Genomic DNA, 20,116 nt, shown 5'->3' on the forward strand with positions numbered 1-20,116 from the left:
TCTTTCTGCTATCAGTATTTGGCTTTGCTGAAAATTTAAACATGTTTTTGCATCAAAAGACACTTATCAACAGAGTAGAAAGGCAGCTCATAGAGTGGGAGAAAATGTGTACAAATCATATACCCGATAAGGGATTAATAGCCAGAATATATGGTCGAGAACAGTGGCTCACACCTGTAATCCCAGCACTTTGGGAGGCTGAGGCAGGTGGATCACTTGAGCCCAGGAGTTTGAGACCAACCTGGGCAACGTGGCAAAACCCTGTCTCTACTAGAAAACACAAAAGCTAGGCAGGTGTGGTGCCTTGTGCCTGTAGTCCCAGCTACCCAGGAGGCTGAGGTAGGAGGATTGCTTGAGCCTGGGAGGCAGAGTATGCAGTGAGCCAAGATGGTGCCATTGTACTCCAGCCTGGGCAACAGAGCAAGACCCTGTCTCCGAAAAAAATATATATATGCAGAATATATAATACTATAACTATTACTCAACAACAAAAGAAACAGCCCAATTCAAAAATGGGCAGAGGACCTAAGTAGACATTTCTCCAAAGATATGCAAATGGTCAGTAAGCACACAAAAGCATGCTCGTCACTAATCATTGGGGAACTACAGATGAAAACTACAAGGTACCACCTCATACTAATTCGGATGACTATTATTTACAAACAAACAGAAAGTAACATGTTTTGAGGCTGTGGCAAAATTGGAACCTTTGTTTATTACTCTTCGTGGGAATATGAAATGGCACAGCCGCTCTGGATAACAGCATGGTGACTCCTCAAAAAATTAAAAACAAAATCATTATATGATCATATGATTTCACTTCTGGGTATATCCCCAAAAGAATTGAAAGCAGGGTCTTAGAGATATTTGTACATCCATGTTCATAGCAGCATTATTTACAATAACTAAAACCTAGAAGCAACTGAAGTATCCATCTAGGGAAGAGTAGATAAGCAAAATATGTTATATACATACAGTGTAATATTAGCCTTAAAAAGGAAGGAAATTCTGACATATTCTACAGCATCAATGAACCTTAAGGACATTATGCTAAGTGAAATAAGCCAGTCACAAAAAGCCAGGCGCAGTGGCTCACACCTATAATCCCATACTTTGGGATACTGAGACAAGAGGATCACTTGAGGCCAGCAGTTTGAGATCAGCCAGGGCAACACAGCGAGACCCTGCCCCCCGACCCCCCCAAAAAAAAGACAAATACTCTGTAATTCCATTTACATGAGATACTTAAAGTTGTAAAATTATACAGACAGAAAGTGGAATGATCGTTGCCAGGGGCTAGGAGGAAGGGAAAATGAGAGTTATGTGTTTCAGATTTGGAAGATGAAAAGAGTTCTGGACATGGATGGTGGTGATGGTTGTACAATATGAATGTATTTAATACCACTCAACTATACACATAAAAATCATTAAGTTGGTAAATTTTATGCTCTGTGTATTTACCAGGGGAGAAACATAGAAGAAAAATAACTGTTGGCTGTTTGGTCTCACTCCCTCCGTCTTTACTCTGTAACCCATCTTCTGTTTGAGAGGCCACTTCAGTAATACAGATTATATAAGGAAGTAAAGAGATATACAGGTGAAAGAGGAAGAAGTAAAAAAAGTGACCTAAGTTTTTTTATCTAAAGATTTTTAAAGATGAGGTTTGGGACACAGGAGGAACAGATTGTATTGCTAATTGAGTGATTGCTGTTTGGTCTTTGAATCTGAGGTGTCTCAAGGATTTCTGTGAGGAGAAAAATGGGTATCTTGCCTGCAATCTGAGACATCAGAACTTCCAGAGACATGAGTTAGCACTAGGGACACAGTTTTGGATGTAATCTTCGTTGAGCTCATTGCTGAGGCTGTAGTTATGCATTCAGTTGACCTGGAGAAAATAGTGTCAAAAGAAGGGACTGAACAGGGTTGAGAGAGAAAGTTGATGACTAAAAGAAGGAGATGTATTGGCAAAACATCTTGAGAAGGAGCAAATGGGATTGAAAGTATTACCCTACTTGTAGAGAGTCTTTTTTTTCAGGAAAGACATATTATTTCTAGATAAAGCGATTGGCATTCAAAATTTTGAGGAAGGAAAGGTGTGCTTCCCATATTACTGCTGCAACAATATAGCTATTTGTTTCCATTTACATGAGTTTTTCTTGAGTTATTATTTACTACGAGTGACTCATAGTTAATAATGAAGATAGTTCAAAGATAATTTTAAAACATTGCATTGTAGGTCCTTTCTTAAAAATATTTTCTAATGTTCATAACACGCCTTGCTGAATTGGAATGGAGAAAATTAAAAATCTTCATACTAGAGTTCTTTGTTCAAGCTTTTTTTTTTTTTTTTTTTTTTTTGAGACAGGGTCTCACTCTGTCACCAGTGGTATGATCACAGTTCACTGCAGCCTTGACCTCCCTGGCTCAAGCGATCCTCCCACCTCAGCTTCTGGAGTAGCTGGGACCACAGGTGTGCACCACCTTGCCTGGCTAATTTTCATTTTTTTTGTAGAAACAGGATCTCCCTATGTTGCCCAGGCTGGTCTCAAACTCCTGGACTCAAGTGATCCTCCCATCTCGGCTTCCCAAAGTGTTGGGATTATAGCCCTGAGCTACCATACCTGGCCTGTTGAAACTTTCAAAGTTGCGATAGATTTATCAGCGCAGTGTTTGTTAGAATGCTTCGCAAATATTTATTTGTTAAAATACAATGCCAACCTATTTTAATTTCCTTAAAAGTAAGTGAGAAAAATATACTTGGGAAAATAAAGTTGCTTAAATAGGTTTTCTCAACTGCCAGAAAAAGGTACTGCCACAGCATGTTTCTGCCTGTAGGTAGGTGTGGCTCCACTTTGTGTATGCATTAGGTTTGTCAGTGAAAATCTAGGTAGTTTGCTTGGTTGCTGAAATAAATCAGTGGTTAGTTTGTACACAGACCCTGTCTGCATAATTGCAACTGAATAGCTTTGCCCACTTATTGAAAGAATGGTTCTCTGTTTGGGATGATCAGAACTCATTTTATATTCAGTCTTTGGATAAAAATGTGATTGTTCATTTTTGTAGATGTCATTTGTTAAAGATTCTAGCAGTAACAAGGAAAATGGGAGGAGGGAAATATTATTTCTTGACTAGAAAAAGATATTGTGAGTATATTGAACAAGAGGATCATTTTGAGTATTTCTAGTATATACTTTCACTTCTCAGTTTGTTATTGGTGTTTTAAAAACTTGTGATGAATTTAGAGTGAATGGGAGCAAGATGGACTAAACTTCAGAGAATATTATTTTAGCTCACAGTGCAGATCTATATCACCTATACTTTAGATATCTTTTAATTAAATTTTTATAGATTAAAAATCAAATATTACTGAAATACTGATATATGTATGCATATCAGGTTTTTTAGGGTAAAAAATTTGCTCAACTTGGACTTAAGTTTTTGTGAAGAATTCTTATAAGTGTTGATTTCTCTCTAATTAGCTATGTGGAACAAACATAATTTCCTAAAAAGAAGTAAGCTAGTAATAACTTTGATTTTATATTTCTCCTTAAATGACAAACCAATTTTACTACCAGAACTCATTTCAAAAGTATTTCTGGGCTATTTGTATGACTAGCTCATTTTGCGAAATAATAAAATACATAAAAATAGTAAGGCTCAGTAACTTGTCCAAATAAGGTATTTTTGAGGATAGTACACATGCAAATTATTACTTCATATCACATTTTAAAAGGGCTTATAGGTTTGAAAGTTTTCATATAGTAGGGGTGTTCTGTCTGTAGGAAATGTAGTAAGTTGATTATAGCAAGCATTTTAATTCCTTTCTCAAAAAGGGAACTGTCAGTGTCTTCTATTCTTTTAAAAAATCTTAACTGCCAGGATAAAAAAGCGAAGCAAGTTTTTACGGACGGTAGTAGGAAACATTTGCCTCACTATCCAAATAATTATGTGTACTCATTCTAAGTTTGGTCATTTTTTTAAAAATATAAGTCAGTTGAGTTGAGTAATAATGCACAAATTTGAGACTTGTTGTATACTTTATTATAATAGCAACAATGTTTACAAAATAAAATCATTTTGTAATGATTTCTGTATTGATACAGTGGCAAATAAAACAACATGAACTATTTTTTTCTCTTATTCTTATCCATACATGTAAACTCTTTTTAGAGAAGCTTAATAAAGAAGTAGTACACACTTGACCAAAGAAAGGGGACATTTATTTTTTACTATGAGATTTTGCATCTAATAAAATTGCTTGTATTTTCTTACAATGTTGTTCATATGGAACCAGAACTTGTTATGTATAAATATAATAGGATGAGAATTTACATGTTTATTAGAAGTTTTCTGATATTTATAGGCCAATATATTTAAAATATATATATTCAGAAATTGGAAACATTTAAACTGTCAAAGAGTAGATAATAGGTTAACTAAATGATGGTATTACTCTGAGAGACTATAGTACATACAATAAAGACATGCTTTGAAAGTATATATATTAATATGGAAAAATGAATAATAAGTTATAAAACAACATATGTGGAAAAAATGTGAACTTATGTAAATATATACTTGAAGTGCTGCAAAGTATAGAATCTCTGAGTGATAGGACTTGTCTTTATTCTTTATCTGTATTTTTATAAAATTTCTATATTTTGAATATTTATATGTAAAGACTCGTTTTAGCTCTATAAAATTGATCTGTAGAGGTATTTTTCATCTATAAAAGTAATAAAGTCCAGTAAAAAATAATATATATACAATGCTATATTATTGTATGATTTTCTTATGTGTGATTTTCTTATTATTGTATGACTTTCTTCTCTTGTGCTCTTCTAAGTTATATAAATTCTCCAGCACCTGAGAACCAAAACAGACAAAACCAAAACCAAAGACATTGGAAAAAAAAATCCAAATTACTATAGAGTACAATTCCTCATGCATATATATTCCAAAATCATTAACCAAATACTAGCATATGGAATTCATCAATGTATAAAAAGGACAATATATTACAAATGACTGGGGTTTATCTAATAAGAAATGGAATGTTCATGGACTGAAAGATTGAATGTTGTTAAGATGTCAGTTCTTCCCAAGATTGATTTACAGTTTCACTGTAATCCTAATCAAAATCATAGCAGGGTTTTTTGTTGTTGTTGAAATCAACAAACAGATTCTAAAATTTATATAGAAAAGCAGAGGAATTAGAATAGCCAAACAATTTTGGAAACAAAAAAAGATGGAAGAATTGAAGTACTGATTTCAAGACTTACCATAAAGCTACAGGAATCAACACAGGGTGGTATTGGTGAAAGACTAGACACATAGATTAATGTGACAGGATCTGAGTCCAGAAATAGACCTTACACATACTTAATTTTTGAGAAAGGTACAAAGGCATTTCAATGGTGCTGGAACAATTGTACATCTGTATATAATTTATAAAGAACATCTACTTGGATTCTGCACTATGTACAACCAAAAATTAACTCAAAATAGATTATAGACTAAACGTAAAATGTAAAATTACTGAACTTGCAGAAGAAAACAGATTAAGATCTTTTTTATTCAAGAATCAAAAAGTATGGTTCATGAAAGAAAAAAATTGATAAATTGTTCTTTGAAATTAAAAAGATCTGCTCTTAGGAAAAACTATTAAGATAATGGAAATGAAAGCATGGATTGGGAGAATATATTTGCAAAGCATACATCTGATAGAGGGCTGTTAATCCAGAATATATTAATATGTAGAACTCTCACATCTCAATAATAAGAAAATGAACAATTTAAAAAAAAAAGACACAAAAGATTTGAATAGACACTTAACCAAAGAAAATACAGGGTGGGGCCAGGCACAGTGGTTTATGCATGCAATCCCAACTACATGGGAGGCTTAGGCAGGAGGATCACTTGAGCCTGGGAATTTAAGGTTGCAGTGAGCTATGATCATGTCACTGCGCTCAAGCCTAGGCAACAGAGTGAGATTTTGTCTCTTAAAGAAACAAACAAACAAAAAACCCACGATGGCAAGTAAACACATCAAAAGATGTTCAACATTATTAGTTATTAGAGAAATGTAAATTGAAATCATAATGAAATAATACTACATACCTATTTGAATGGCTAAAGTAAGAAATAAAATTTCAAGTCCAGGAAATAATGTAGAAAAACTGGATCTTCATATATGGCTGGTGTGAATGCAAAATGGTACAGCAACATTGAAAAACTAATAGTTTCTTATAAAATTAAGCATTCCGTTATACAACCCAAAAATATCATTCCTAGTAATTAACCTAAGATAAAAAATATGTCCACACAAAAACTCGTATGCAAATATTTATTAGCACTCCAAACTAGAAACAACTCCAACTGTCCTTTAATTGGTGAATTGAATAAACATTATGGTAATTTATACAATGGAATACTATTCACCAATAAAAAGGAATGAGCTCCTCAAATGGCTATATACTTAACCATTTCATTTACACAACATGCTGGAAAAGGCAAAACTGTAGGAGCAGATTTGAAATCATTATTACCTGGGAGGTAGTAGAAAGGATTGACAACCAAGGGGAATTAGAGAACTTTTTGGAGTGATGGTAGTATTGAAAGTTTGGTTGTCAGATTCATTAGAACTGTATACTTAAAATGGGTGAATTTTTTGATATGTATGTACTTCTCAAAAATGATTTAAGCTGACGATCTTTTTTAAAAAATTAATATAGAAAGAAAAGAATTCAAGTTAGCATTCTTCATCACTTAGTAAAATGAATGATTCAGGCAAAGATCATGAGTGGATGCCAAAACCATGAGGGAAAGTGTTACTGTGGTACAGTACATTAACATGGCCTCCATAGATTATTGTAGCCGTTGTAATTTGAAGAGATCTGGGTCACCACCTTAAGCAAGTTATCAAATTCAGCATTGCTGACAAGGCAAGAACTGGACAGTATGTGCCTCCTGACTTGGAGTAATATGAAGTACACAACAGTAGCAGCATCACCTATGAATTATTCTGATCCAAAAAATATTTAAACTGGATATAGTTAAGCCTGTAAACCTAACTTCCACTTTACAGGAAATAAAGCAATGAGTTAAATTACAGCATGAGAAAATGGACAAATCCAGAATGTAGGATATTCTCTGAAATGACTTGCTTGTTACTTTCAAAAAATATTCACGTAATAGGGGATAAAACATAAATAGGTGAAAAGAGAGATAACAGATATACAGTACTTGAATACGGATTGATCCTGATTTGGGGAGGAAAAAACAGCTCTGAAAGCTGTCTTGGAGCAGTTGAAATTTCAATATAAACTGACTACATTCAGTGACATTAAGGAGTTATCTTTCATTTTTCTTAGGTGTGGTAACAGTATTGTGGTTAAGCACGAGAAAGTCTTTATTGCTAGGATATGATGAGTATTAAGAAGTGAAGTGTCTTGATATCCATAAGTTATTTTACCTGTACCCATACACACAAAAGGCAAAAAGGTAAGAAGATGTTAATAGTTGTCTCTGGGAGTGTGTATATGTATGCATTAGTATTATTGTTTTCACTGTTTTCTGCAAGTTTGACATTTCTCATAATAGACGGGAATGCTTTTAGAGCTAAGTTGAGAGAAATAGTGTTTATTGAAGATGGCCTTATTATATGTAGTGCATTCCTGCAGATCCTATGACTATCAGGGATCTGTACCTACATTGTACACCTAAGAATAACTGTATTGCACTCTGTTTTGGCATTATAACACTGGCCTACATTGAGAACCAGGATAGAAAACAGTTCTGTGAAATGCTTTGTGTTGTAAGGACATTTTTGCGAGCATCGCTTACTGTATCACATGGTATAGGAAAGATGAAACTTTGCACTTCAGTAACAAGAATACTTGTGCTGCTTCTGAGAAACTGGATTTTTGGCATGTTACAGACAATGAGTTATGTTTTACTGGGTGCTAGAAAGCTCAGATTTCATTTGTGGCCCATCTCTAACAAGTGCACTTTCCAGCTGCACTCCTGACTGCTTTGTAATTTCCCTCCTGCCCTTACTTTTCTCTCATTCTGATTCCCTCCTCTATTTTTTGGTTGTGTTTTGTAAGATACTTTATGTCCAACAATGTTCTAGCCATATTTAAAGGAATTTAAATAATGTAGTTTATGATTTGAAACTCACAGGCTAAAGCCAGGTGCTGTGGCTCACACCTGTAATCCAAGCACCTTGGGAGGCCAAGGTGGGCGGATCACTTGAGGTCAGGAGTTCGAGACCAGCCTGGCCAACGTGGCGAAACCCTGTCTCTACTAAAAATACAAAAATTAGTTGGGCATGGTGGCGTGTGCCTGTAATCCTAGCTACTCAGGAGCCTGAGGTAGGAGAATCACTTGAACCTGGGAGACAGAGGTTGCAGTGAGCCAAGATCATGCCACTGCACTCCAGCCTGGGCAACAGAGTGAGGCTCCGACTCAAAAAAAAAAAAAAGGAAGCAGCAGCCTAAAAGTCAGATTTTCACATTATTGTTATTAGTCACGTGAGTTCTTGCCCCCAAATCCAGGGATCTTTTATCCTCTAGCCAAATTTAGAATAAGGGACTCTTTCCAGCAAATTTCAAAGTACATACTTTTAAATATGATTAAATAAGATATAAAAGTTTCTATTTCTGGAGTAACATTGTTACAGCAGTAGTGGCATAAAATACCTTATTTTAGGAGAAGAGTACTGCAGGGAAAAGAACAAAGCCAGTTTATGGAAATAGATTTTTAGCATTGGAATTGGCATTGGCATTTTTCTTTGAGAATTTCATTTTTTTAATTCTGTTTTTGTTTTTTGTTTTCAGTTAAGAGGAGTAAATAGGCCTTTGTTTTACCTTTGGCAATTCTGAAAGAATTATGTACAAAAAAAACCTAAGGAAAAATTATTTTAGTTGCTTTTGAATGGTATTCATTCAATGAAAATTTCTTTTCACCTACCGTAGTATCTTCCTTCTGTTAAATGATACTTTATAAAATATTTTTCAGCATCAGCATGTTGATACAGATATAATATTTACAATTTGCTCTTGCTACCTTCTTGGGAGTTGAAGTCCTTTCTCGCCCAGCTTCTTTTTTTTGTTTTTTGTTTTTTTTTTTGAGAAGAGTTTCGCTCTTGTTGCCCAGGCTGGAGTGCAATGGCACGATCTCAGCTCACTGCAACCTCCAAATCCCAGGTTCAAAGGATTCTCCTGCCTCAGCCTCCAGCGTAGCTAGGATTACAGGCATGCGCCAGCACCCCGGCTAATTTTGTACTTTTAGTAGAGACGGGGTTTCTCCATGTTGGTCAGGCTGTTCTTGAACTCCCGATCTCAGGTGATCTGCCTGCCTCGGCCTCCCAAAGTGCTGGGATTACAGGTGTGAGCCACCGCACCCGGCCCTTTCTCACCCAACTTCTGTATGGCATTACTGTGTTAAAGATATATTGTTTGACAACAAATAGAATGCTTAAAGCAGCAATAACAACACTGACTCTAAAATATATGTTGTATAGGCCGGGTGCGGTGGCTCACGCCTATAATCCCAGCACTTTGGGAGGCCAAGGCAAGTGGATCACTTGAGGCCAGGAGTTCGAGACCAGCCTGGCCAAATGGCGAAACCCCATCTCTACTAAAAATACAAAAATTAGCTGGCATGCTGGTGCACGCCTGTAATCCCAGCTGTTCAGGAGGCCGAGACAGGAGGATTGCATGAACCCAGGAGGCAGAGGTTGCAGTGAGCTAAGATTGCCCCACTGCACACCAGTCTGGGCAACAGAGCGAGACTCTGTCTCAAAAAAAAAAAAGTTGTAGGAATGATGGCTAAGACATTTTTAAGACGTTATGTATATATTAAGTAGGCATGTTTTTTGATGTTCCTTAAGTTTATTCTAACTTTGAAAAGTATTCATTTGATAAGTAAGGGTTTCTTCTTTCACTGATTCCTAAGTTCAGTGGACTCTTCCACTGAAGATTTTTTTTTTCTTCACAAATCTGGAAAGTAGCTTGTTGAACGAACTAAATGACCTTTATAGGCTTTTGTATTTATAAAACTTTTGATTTTATATTTGGACAGACTTAAGTTTTAACCTTAATTACCTATGATCTTCTACCATGAGGGATACACTAAAAGTAATTGCCAAAATAGGGTTAATTGTAAATATAAATGTGAATAAGGTTAGATTGTCATTTCCTTCCCCCCAGGCAGAAGGATTCCTAGAACTAGGATTAACTTTCTTTGCTCACATCTCTGGAATTCACTTCTGTTTTGCCAAAGAATGGTAAAACAGGTATATACTTTTCTTTCTTCTGCACCTATTTTTAAGTGAAAAGTACTATTCTTTCTCATTCTTACTCTCATTAATTTCTTAACACATAAAAATCAAGTTTAATTTGATAGTAGTGCCTGTTAGTCATGTGAACCCTGTACAACATATCTATTTATACTGCTTCACACATCACTCACAGGACAAGTTCCCACAAAGACCTGTTTTGTTCTACTGTTGATCCACCCTAAAGAAACCAGTTTCCAAACTCTGCACAGCTTTGTAAATCAAGATGAACTGGTCAGAAATTGGATACAGAAACAAACAAGGAACCAAAGAATGCTTCCTAGTTAACAAGCAGAATGTGTTATATACAATAAAATTGCAGGTAGTGAAATTTCTGTGTTCTAAGAATGTTCCAATTAGGAAGTTAATATCACATTCACATTGAAGTCACAGTTCAAAGTCATTCAGTTAAGGAAATATAAGTAATGCTTAGTAAGATGTTCTAGACGACAGAGAAGACAAATGATGAATGTGAACTTTGATTCTGCATTTCTTAGCTAGCTTTGTCCATGATAACTATTAATAAGTACAAAGGTTGAGAGGACGAAGAGTTTGGTGTGTAGGCACAGATTTCCTTCTTTCTGGCAACAGTTAGGGGCCTAGAGTAAGCAGGGGATATAGTAGCATGCAGAACTGGGACTCTCCATCTATGTCCAGAAGGAAGGAATGCACCTATATACACAATTTGTAAGTAACAGAATGTATTTCTCATCACAAAGTTAAACATAATATATTCACACTTCTGATGGTGAAGATTCCTTGAAGAAAGAGAAAAATTAAATAAAATGAAATATATTCACAGCTTAATTTATGGTTTTTCACAATATTTCTAAAATATTTTCTCATTGAATAAATGTTTTATCAAATATTTTATCTTTTTGTTTAGAACTTTCAAGAATATCAAGCGCTGTTCAAAAATTGTTTCTTTCAGATGATCTGACGTAAACATTGTGCTTTTAACTTAATATCTAATAGCCTCCCAAAGAATCTGCATACTTGTGGTGCATTTCTTTCTCCCCTTGAGAAATTTTAAAAGAAAACAAAAGAAGCAAAGAAAATTTTAAATGTCTTCTGCTCATTATTCCAACAATAGGCAAAGACCAAGCTTCCACAGCCAAAGCAAACTAGAGAATTCTCAGAGTACTCAGTGAAAATATATAGTCTGTGTCCTGAATCAAATGAGTATGCTACAAAAATATGAAACTATTAGAGAAAATACATGACACATTTAAATTTTTCCTATCTTCCTTCTTTCCCAACACATTTTGAAAAGAAAATTACAATAAAAAACTTTTCCTTATAAAGCCCTTTCTCCACTACAGATATTTACATACGAATACATATTATTTAAGTTTGAAGAAACCAAGTTAGTAGGGGGAACTTTTCTAAAACTTTTTTAACATGAGAATTCAAAAGCATAAAACTGAAAAATGAAATGCCTTTTTGCTTCCAGCTGCTTCTCCCTGGCACCCCTTCCTCAAATTTCAGTCTCTGTTCTCTTCAACAAACTGACAATTCAGGACAGCCCAATTTCTCAGTTTAATTCCAACTCACGGGGAGGATTTGAATTGTTGAAATGATAGTCTTCAAATATGAGCAAGGTTTTCTTTTCTATTATTATGTTTTTATTGAGATATAACTTACATACTATGAAATACACATATCTTAACTGTGCAGTTTTGAGTTTTGACACATATATACATCAGAATCAATGGGAAGGTTAAAAATTTTCTAGATGAGGGCCAGGCCCCAGTGGCTCATGCCTGTAATCCCAGCACTTTGTGAGGCCGAGGCGGGTGAATCATGAGCTCAGGAGTTCAAAACCACCCTGGGCAACATGGTGAAACCCTGTCTCTACTAAAATACAAAAAATTAGCTGGGCATGGTGGCACGCGCCTGTAATCCCAGCTACTCAGGAGGCTGAGGCAGGAGTATTGCTTGAGCCCCGGGAGGTGGAGGTTGCAGTGAGCCAAAATTGTGCCACTGCATTCCAGCCTGGGCGACAGAATGAGACTCTGTCTCAAAAAAAAAAACAAAAAAAGAAAAAAGAACCATTGCCTTTGTAAGAAAAAATAACAAATTGAGTAATATACATAAAAATACATAATATATCATAAATTGTTATGCAGATTAAGGTTCAGTTATATTTTAAAACTTACATCTCATACACTCTTTTATGGGATTTGCAATGCTGGCTCACACGTGAAATTCTCAATTTGTCTTTCTGTTTGTTTTTAAGAAAATTAATGCAAAACTTCATGATGGAGTATGTCAGCGCTGTAAAGAAGTTCTTGAGTGGCGTGTAAAATACAGCAAATACAAACCATTATCAAAACCTAAAAAATGGTGAGTTAAGATTCTTCATTACCTTACTTGGTGGTATATGTATCATAGTTTATTATTTCATTTCCTGATTTTCAAAATTGTGTCCAAATAAATGTTAAAGTAAATAATGAAAAAATTCCATTCTCCCCTGTAGAATTTCATCTTGTGTGCTGAATCTTGGTTTGTGAAGGCAGACAGATTTAAAAAGTTAAATTCATCATTTCCTGCCCCATTCTTTCATAAATATGCATCATTTTTATAGAACTTTATTCATGAAAGGTGGGTTAGGGCTGAGAAGAGAGTATTTGTTTTCTACAATTCTGTCTTCCACTGATAAGGTAATACTATGCACCATAAATTATCAATTCTTAAAACGGATCAGACCTTTAGACCTTTTAATTCAACTCATGAAGATTACAGAAATGGCCGAGGTTAAATATTAGAAGTGAATCACTAGATTGATAACTTATTATTTCTTTGGGAATAGAGGTCTAAATGAAAAGATACTAGATTTTGTTTCCGATCCTGCCATCCCTAAATCCTTTTTTTTTTCTTTCTTTCTTTTTTGAGATGGAGTTTTGCTCTTGTCACCCAGCCTGGAGTGCACTGATGCAATTTCAGCTCACTGCAACCTCCGCCTCCCAGGTTTAAGCGATTCTCCTGCCTCGGCCTCCCAAGTAACTGGCATTACAGGCGCCCACCACCATGCCTGGCTAATTTTTTTGTATTTTTAGTAGAGACGGGGTTTTGCCATGTTGGCCAGGCTGGCCTCAAACTCCTGACCTCAGGTGATCTGCCCGCCTAGGCCTCCCAAAGTGCTGGGATTACAGGCATGAACCACCGCGCCCAGACTTAACTCTTGTGTAATTCTGGGGTTCTCTTATATCAGCCTTCTGTGCATCCTCTATAGCTCCCTGACATCCTTCAGCTCAGCTGTGTAAGGACAATATTGGAGAGTAATTGCTGCATGAAAGAGAAAAGTGATTATCTTAAATAAAAATTAGCATTGTTCCTTTTACATTATAAGATTTAATTTGGTAATCTATATAGTAGCTATTTAGACTATATTTGCTCTCTGTTGCCTTATTTTTCTGACTATTCAATAGTTTCATCATCTTTGAATGCATTCCTTCTTCCTTTATGGGAAAAAATTTTGCTTACAGTTTAGAAAATCAGTCTAAATAATAGATACAATATGACCTTTGTTTATATCTACTAAAAAATTATGTCAGCCTTTTGCAAATCTGAAACTTAAGATATAAAATAATTTGTTTACTTCAAAATATTTAAACACTGAAAGGCAGAAGTGTTAAGGAAGGATAAACTAACTTAAGCTTTTTAGATTTTTTTTTCTGTACCCCGTTTTGGAGCAGTCTAGTATTTATTACAGGTATAGTTGACCCCCCCCTTTTGTTTTATTTTATTTATTTATTTATTTATTTATTTATTTATTTATTTATTTTGAGATAGGGTCTCACTGTGTCACCTAGGCTGCAGTGCAGTGACATAATCTTAGATCACTGCAACCTCCGCCTCCCAGGTTCAAGCAATTCTCCTACCTCAGCCTCCTGAGTAGCTGGGACTACAGGTACATACCACCATGCCTGGCTAATTTTTGTATTTTTTTGGTAGAAACAAGAGTTCACTGTGCTGGCCAGGCCGGTCTCGAACTCCTGACCTGAAGTGATCCACCCACCTCAGCCTCCCAAAGTGCTGGGATTACAGGCTTGAGCCACGCCCCCCCCCTTTAAATAGTTTTACCAGCTTCTTGCTCCTTTTAGTCTTTTCTTCCTGTTCTCTAGCATTTCCTCCCAAAAGAAAACACTCTTAAACAAGTCTGATGAGTTTTATGCTTAGTGGCCCAAATTAGCAGTAAGGAAATTTGGCAACTATTTGCATTACCCAATTTTAGATTTCCATGAATGAATTATGTTCTCTGCTAGAGTAATTAGATGTTGATTGCAAAATAAATCATGTAGTTTTAGTTAATAGGCCTCATACAAGATTTGTAGCTTTCTGAATATTTTCAACAAGTTTTTATTCCTATAAAGGTATTTTAAGATTTCATGATCCATCTCCATTTTCTCTTTATAGTGTTGTTTCCTAAAAGAATTTGAAGTGTAGGCAATAAACAACATTTATGTAGTCACAGCATTTTAATAGATTAGTGCTGTGTAACAAAGGAAATGATTTAAAAACATTCCTGCCTTATCCATCATCAGTATTTAAATCTCTTACCTTTAATATGTGCTAAATCCTATATGTTTATCTTCATTTTAAATGTGTCAGTGTGTAAAAAAGATCACATCAGTTATTGTAAATTTTCCAGATGCTATATTTTGCTGTAGAACTTCTGAACTTATGTATTTTGTTTTCTCGCGACAGAGCAAGACTCCATCTCCAAAAAAAAGAAACTGCTAGTTAAAACAAGATCTTGTAGAGGAGGAAAAAAGTCCTTTCCTTCTACCAGTCTAAGTTCTCACCCTTGGCTCTCTAACAAAAACCAGATTAAGAAGAGAAAAATATACAGATTTATTTAATGTAAGCTTTTTGTGACACCAAAGCCTTCATAAGGAAACAAAGACCCAAAGAAATGGGTAAACCTGTGTGGTTTTATGCTAGGTTTGATGGGAGTGGAAAATCATGGGGAAAATGTGATAGGGGACAAAAAGAAAGGGCTAAGCATAGTAAACTAAATGAGCTAAGGGTAGTAAACTAAACAGCAGGGCTTGTTCATTCAGATTCCTCTTACTGTTCCTCTGTTTTTAGAGATAAGCATGGTCCTTTCCTCTAGGTATAGGAAGGGCACCTCTCATATTAGGGTCTTATGGCCTACTTCAGGGGTGGATCAGAGAGTCCTTCCTACATTTGCTGTTTGTCACATTTCTTCAGCTCAAAATACTCAGTATGCCAAAGCGCCATATTTTGGGGTAGCATGTTCTGAATCCCATCAGTCTAAACATATTACTTAGGAGGTTACTTGCCTGGCCTAGAACATCATGTATTTCAGAAGGTCCTGAACACATGGCACATTAGACATATTGGAAAGCCTAGCTTTCAAACTCCAATCCAGGATTGAGAGTGTTATAGAAAGTAAAACTCACTTATATTCATTCACTTCACTTTCTCTGCATATTAAGACTTGACCAACATTGTAAGGGATTTGAATCCATTGCTTATGCTGATGGTAGCATTACTTAAAATGTTTAATGTTTTGTTCAAGCTAATCACTTATGAATTAAATTTGTCATTTGTTAGGGTTTGTATATGAATTTTACTGGATATACCTTTTGTCTTTGTTTTTTTTGAGGCAGAGTCTCACCCTGTTGCCCAGGCTAGAATGCAATGGTACGGTCTCGGCTCACTGCAGCCTCTGCCTCCTGGGTTCAAGCGATTCTTCTGCCTCAGCCTCTGGAGTAGCTGGGACTACAGGCACACACATGCCACTGTGCCGGGCTAATTTTTGTATTTTTAGTAGAGATAGAGTTTCACCATGTTGGCCAGGCTGATCTTGAACTCTTGACCTCGTGATCCACCTGCCTTGGCTTCCCAAAGTGCTGGAATTATAGGCATGAGTCACCACACCCAGCCTTGGATATATCTTTTGTATAAAGATTTATTTTTCTGCCATGCTGAGTATTTCCATCAGTTAAAATGTTGAATATTGTTTCATGTGTCTATCTATTGCCACAAATTGTGTAACTAAATGATGTAGATAAAGAAAAGTTCTGCACAACATAAAATACAGGGCATGGTGGGGCTTTTTATAAGTGACATTTCTTTTAGAAGTAATAATATCCTGGATATTGGGAAAATTAAAACTTTTTCTCCCATTTGTTTATCTTGTGAATCACCAAAAACCGCGTGTTAATTAGCAAATTTCCATTTGTTCGTGGGATCCGATGCCAAAAGTTAAATCAAAGAAAAAGAGTTTGACCTATAAACTCTTCAGACTTACCTGTTTCAACCATGGGAAACAAAAATTTTACTGCGTTCGTAGCTGACAGAATATTTCATGTTTCTCTTTTTCTTTTTTCAGTGAGGTGACATGCTGCAGTATTTTTATAAACATGTTCTTTATGGAATTTTCTCTCAGTTACTGAATACAATCCTGGACCATCTCCAGAGACTTTTTAGAAAAGAATAAATGTCCTAACTTAAGTTGGAAGAGAGATGAATTGAAAATTATGTATGTACTGAAGGAGGATAGGATGATGGCTATGAAAGATGAGGGGATAAAAAGCATCTCACTTATCAGCGATATATAAACAGTGTGACAGTGGTACTGTCCTTTGACGTAATGAGATAAATATCTCTGACTACTCAAAGCTTTAGGTCTTTATAGGAATAAAGTGATAAGCTCATAAAGATAAAGCACCAAGACCAGCCACCACCCTTAATTAGAAGTCAGCACAATCTGTACCAAGATCCCCCTACCCATTTCTTAAGGCCAGTACCTACTACTCCCTGCGGGAGGGCTGCAATGGTGCTGTCAGTATCTCCCTTGACACAGGATGGCATAAGCATTGTTAGACTTGAAAAAGAGGGTTCAGACTTTAAGATTATTCATATATATAAGAATTAGGGTTCAGGAAAAGTCTAAATCTTTTTGTATAAAGTTTTATTTTTCAAGTGCCTTGTTTTTTACTTTTGAAAAAGAACCCCAAAATAAATGAAAACCATTCATTACCATTCCTGGTCAATCCCAAGTCATTCATGAACACTGTAAATAATCTCGATATGGAGCTGAATTGTTGGAGAAACAAGAGATCTTATAAATATAAAACAATCCCAGTCAGTAATGCCTATGAAAAAAATAAACGTAAAAATATATTAAATAATTTGTATAAATCTTAAGGAAGGAATCTTGATATTTTTATACTTAAAAGTCATTATAGACATTTATATATTTTTCAAGGTACTAGAAATATAAATGTTTAAAAGATTTTGTCCCTTTCCTCAAGCAGTGCAAGGCCAGATGAAATTAGTTATTTTCTTTATTCTGGGCTCAGAAGGATTATACTTCTTACCAAGACAAAAGTAAAGCAGATGGAGGTAAGATTCAAATGCAAATTGATTGGATTCCAAAGCCTTGTTTTCCTTTTCTCTCAGTGATTTCTCAGCATTGTATTATTCAATTCAAAAAGTCCTTTTCTCCTCTTCACCTGGACCTAATGCTTCATTAATTTTTACAAATATCACCTGTCTTGTTTATGGACCTTGTCTGCTGTTGAGTACCACATATCCTGCTGAGGACCACCTTGCTTTTATTTATTTATTTATTTATTCATTCTATTTTTTGAGACGGAGTCTCGCTCTGTCGCCCAGGCTGGAGTGCAGTGGCACGATGTCAGCTCACTGCAAGCTCCGCCTCCTGGGTTCACACAATTCTCCTGCCTCAGCCTCCCGAGTAGCTGGGACTACAGACGCCCACCACCACACCCGGCTAATTTTTTTTGTATTTTTAGTAGAGACGGGGTTTCACTGTGTTAGCCAGGATGGTCACCTCGTGACCTCGTGATCCACCCACCTCAGCCTCCCAAAGTGCTGGGATTACAGGCATGAGCCACCATGCCTGGCCCAGCCTGCTTTTATTTTTTAATACATATACTTGTGGAAAGATAATTGGATTTTGCTTTCAGGCCCTGAAATGCCTATGCTGGTACCTAGAAACCTTTTTTGACTTTTATTTCAGGTAACCAAGCAACCTTTTCTCCTATTAATTTAGAAATGTGGCAGACGAATACCCCCATTTATATTCTCGAGCCTGCTTTTCTCTACCTATTAAAAAAAAAAAATCACCAGCATTATAATGTTAGCCAATGTTTAACCTTGCCATAGTAGTAGAAAAGAAAAGAGAAGCTGGTATAAAACAGCACAGTCCTCAAACAGATTGGGGTCTGAGCTTGGAACTGGACCTGTGAATTCTTTACATCTGTGGTTCTCAGTTAAGGAGGTGGCTTGAGGATGGAGTTTGTCCCCAGGAAGGGTGCTACTGACACATAGTGTAAAGAGACCAGGGATGCTGCTAAACATCCCACAGTTCACAGGACAGCCCGCCACAATAAAGAAATACCCAGCTCAACATGTCAAGAGTGTCTTGGTTGAGAAGCCTTGCTCTGTACCGAATAGATAGATACTCACAAAGCCAAGGCACTGAAACATCCTGTATCTTAGTTCAGTGGTTTTCAAACTTTTCAGCTGTCAAATTGTTTAATAAAACGCTTATCCAGGAGTCCCATGAATACAACAGGCTAAAACAGAACTGCCCTAAATGAGGAGAAGGGAGCCCAGACCTTACAAGCTGTGTGATAAATGTTCACTGAAAGAAGATTTCATCATAAAAATATTTCAAGTGAAGGAGGAAAAAGCTAATATAACCTGCCTTGGAACCAGCATTACTCTAGAGATGTCTGGCCTGAGAGTTTCATGTCATGAGGATGCTTTATTCCTTAAAAAACTGTTTCCTTTTCATTAAATATTTTAATTGAACAGAGTCACTCTTCTGGCCCTCACATCCAGGTGTTTAACCCCACCAGATTTATTGCCTCTCAACTTTTGTTCCCACTGATTGCCCAAGTGTACCCCTTACCTATTCATACTTCATTGCATTGAATAAGTAAATTCTCCTCTTTTAAACTGATCGTTGCATCTCATCTCACCTCTACTCAGATACCTCTGTGGCTTCAGAGTTGACTAAACCAGTGGTTTAAAAAAAAGTGGGGGAGGGAGGCAGGCACAGTCACTCACACCTGTAATCCCAGCACTTTGAGAAGCTAAGGCAGGAGGATCACTTGATTCTAGGGTTTGAGACTAGCCTGGGCAACAAAGCAAGACCTCATATCTACAAATAATTTTAAAAATTAGGCATGCTGACGCGCACCTGTGGTCCTAGCTGCTGGGGAGACTGAGGCAGGAGACTGAGGCTGGAAGATCACTTGAGCCTGGGCAGTCAAGGCAGCAGTGAGCTGTGATCACACCACTGCACTCTGGCCTGGGTGACAGAGCAAGACCCCAGCTTGGGAAAAAAAAAAAAAAAGCGTATTTTACATAAGTTGAGTCAAGGGCTCCAGTGGTGATGGGTGGGACTCTAGCAGCAGGAGGCTAAGAGAGCTTTGTCAGCAGAGAAGTTCTGCTTTTATATGTCTCCTATAATGTGAGAGTTGGCTGGGGGGATTGGTTGGTCGGGGGGAGGGGGTCCTCTAGACTGTAGGGAAAAAGGTGTTACTGTTTGGGAGAAAATGAGATGGGGGGCTGAGATGTTGCCAAATAGGTTATGTTACAGGACAGGGGTCCCAATCCAGACCCCAAGAGAGGGTTCTTGGATCTCGTGAAAGCAAGTTTATTAAGAAAGTAGAAGAATAAAAGAACGGCTACTCCACAGACAGAGCAGAGCCGAGGGCTGCTGGTTGCCCATTTTTATGGTTATTTCTTGATGATATGCTAAAC

General features: G+C 36.5%; 1 protein-coding gene across 14 annotated transcripts in view; it reads left to right on the top strand.

The window, feature by feature from the left end:
• Nucleotides 1–20,116, top strand: part of C9H9orf85 (chromosome 9 C9orf85 homolog) — a 74,663-nt gene that overhangs the window by 23,138 nt on the left and 31,409 nt on the right. For 9 of the 14 annotated variants that reach the window (XR_682244.5, XM_054658145.2, XM_063787771.1 and 6 more), the window contains one exon: nt 12,582–12,688. Coding sequence is in view for 8 of the 14 variants with exons in the window: in XM_054658145.2 (XP_054514120.1) it covers nt 12,582–12,688 (107 nt within the window). In the remaining 6 variants the exon portion in view is untranslated. Of the gene's footprint in view, nt 1–12,581; nt 12,689–17,631; nt 17,723–20,116 lie in introns of all 14 variants that reach the window. The other 5 variants (XR_010148680.1, XR_008537060.2, XR_008537059.2 and 2 more) reach the window with 2 other exon arrangements.

The sequence above is a fragment of the Pan troglodytes genome, chromosome 11 (assembly GCF_028858775.2).
Source record: "Pan troglodytes isolate AG18354 chromosome 11, NHGRI_mPanTro3-v2.0_pri, whole genome shotgun sequence".
In the NCBI taxonomy this organism is placed as follows: domain Eukaryota; kingdom Metazoa; phylum Chordata; class Mammalia; order Primates; family Hominidae; genus Pan; species Pan troglodytes.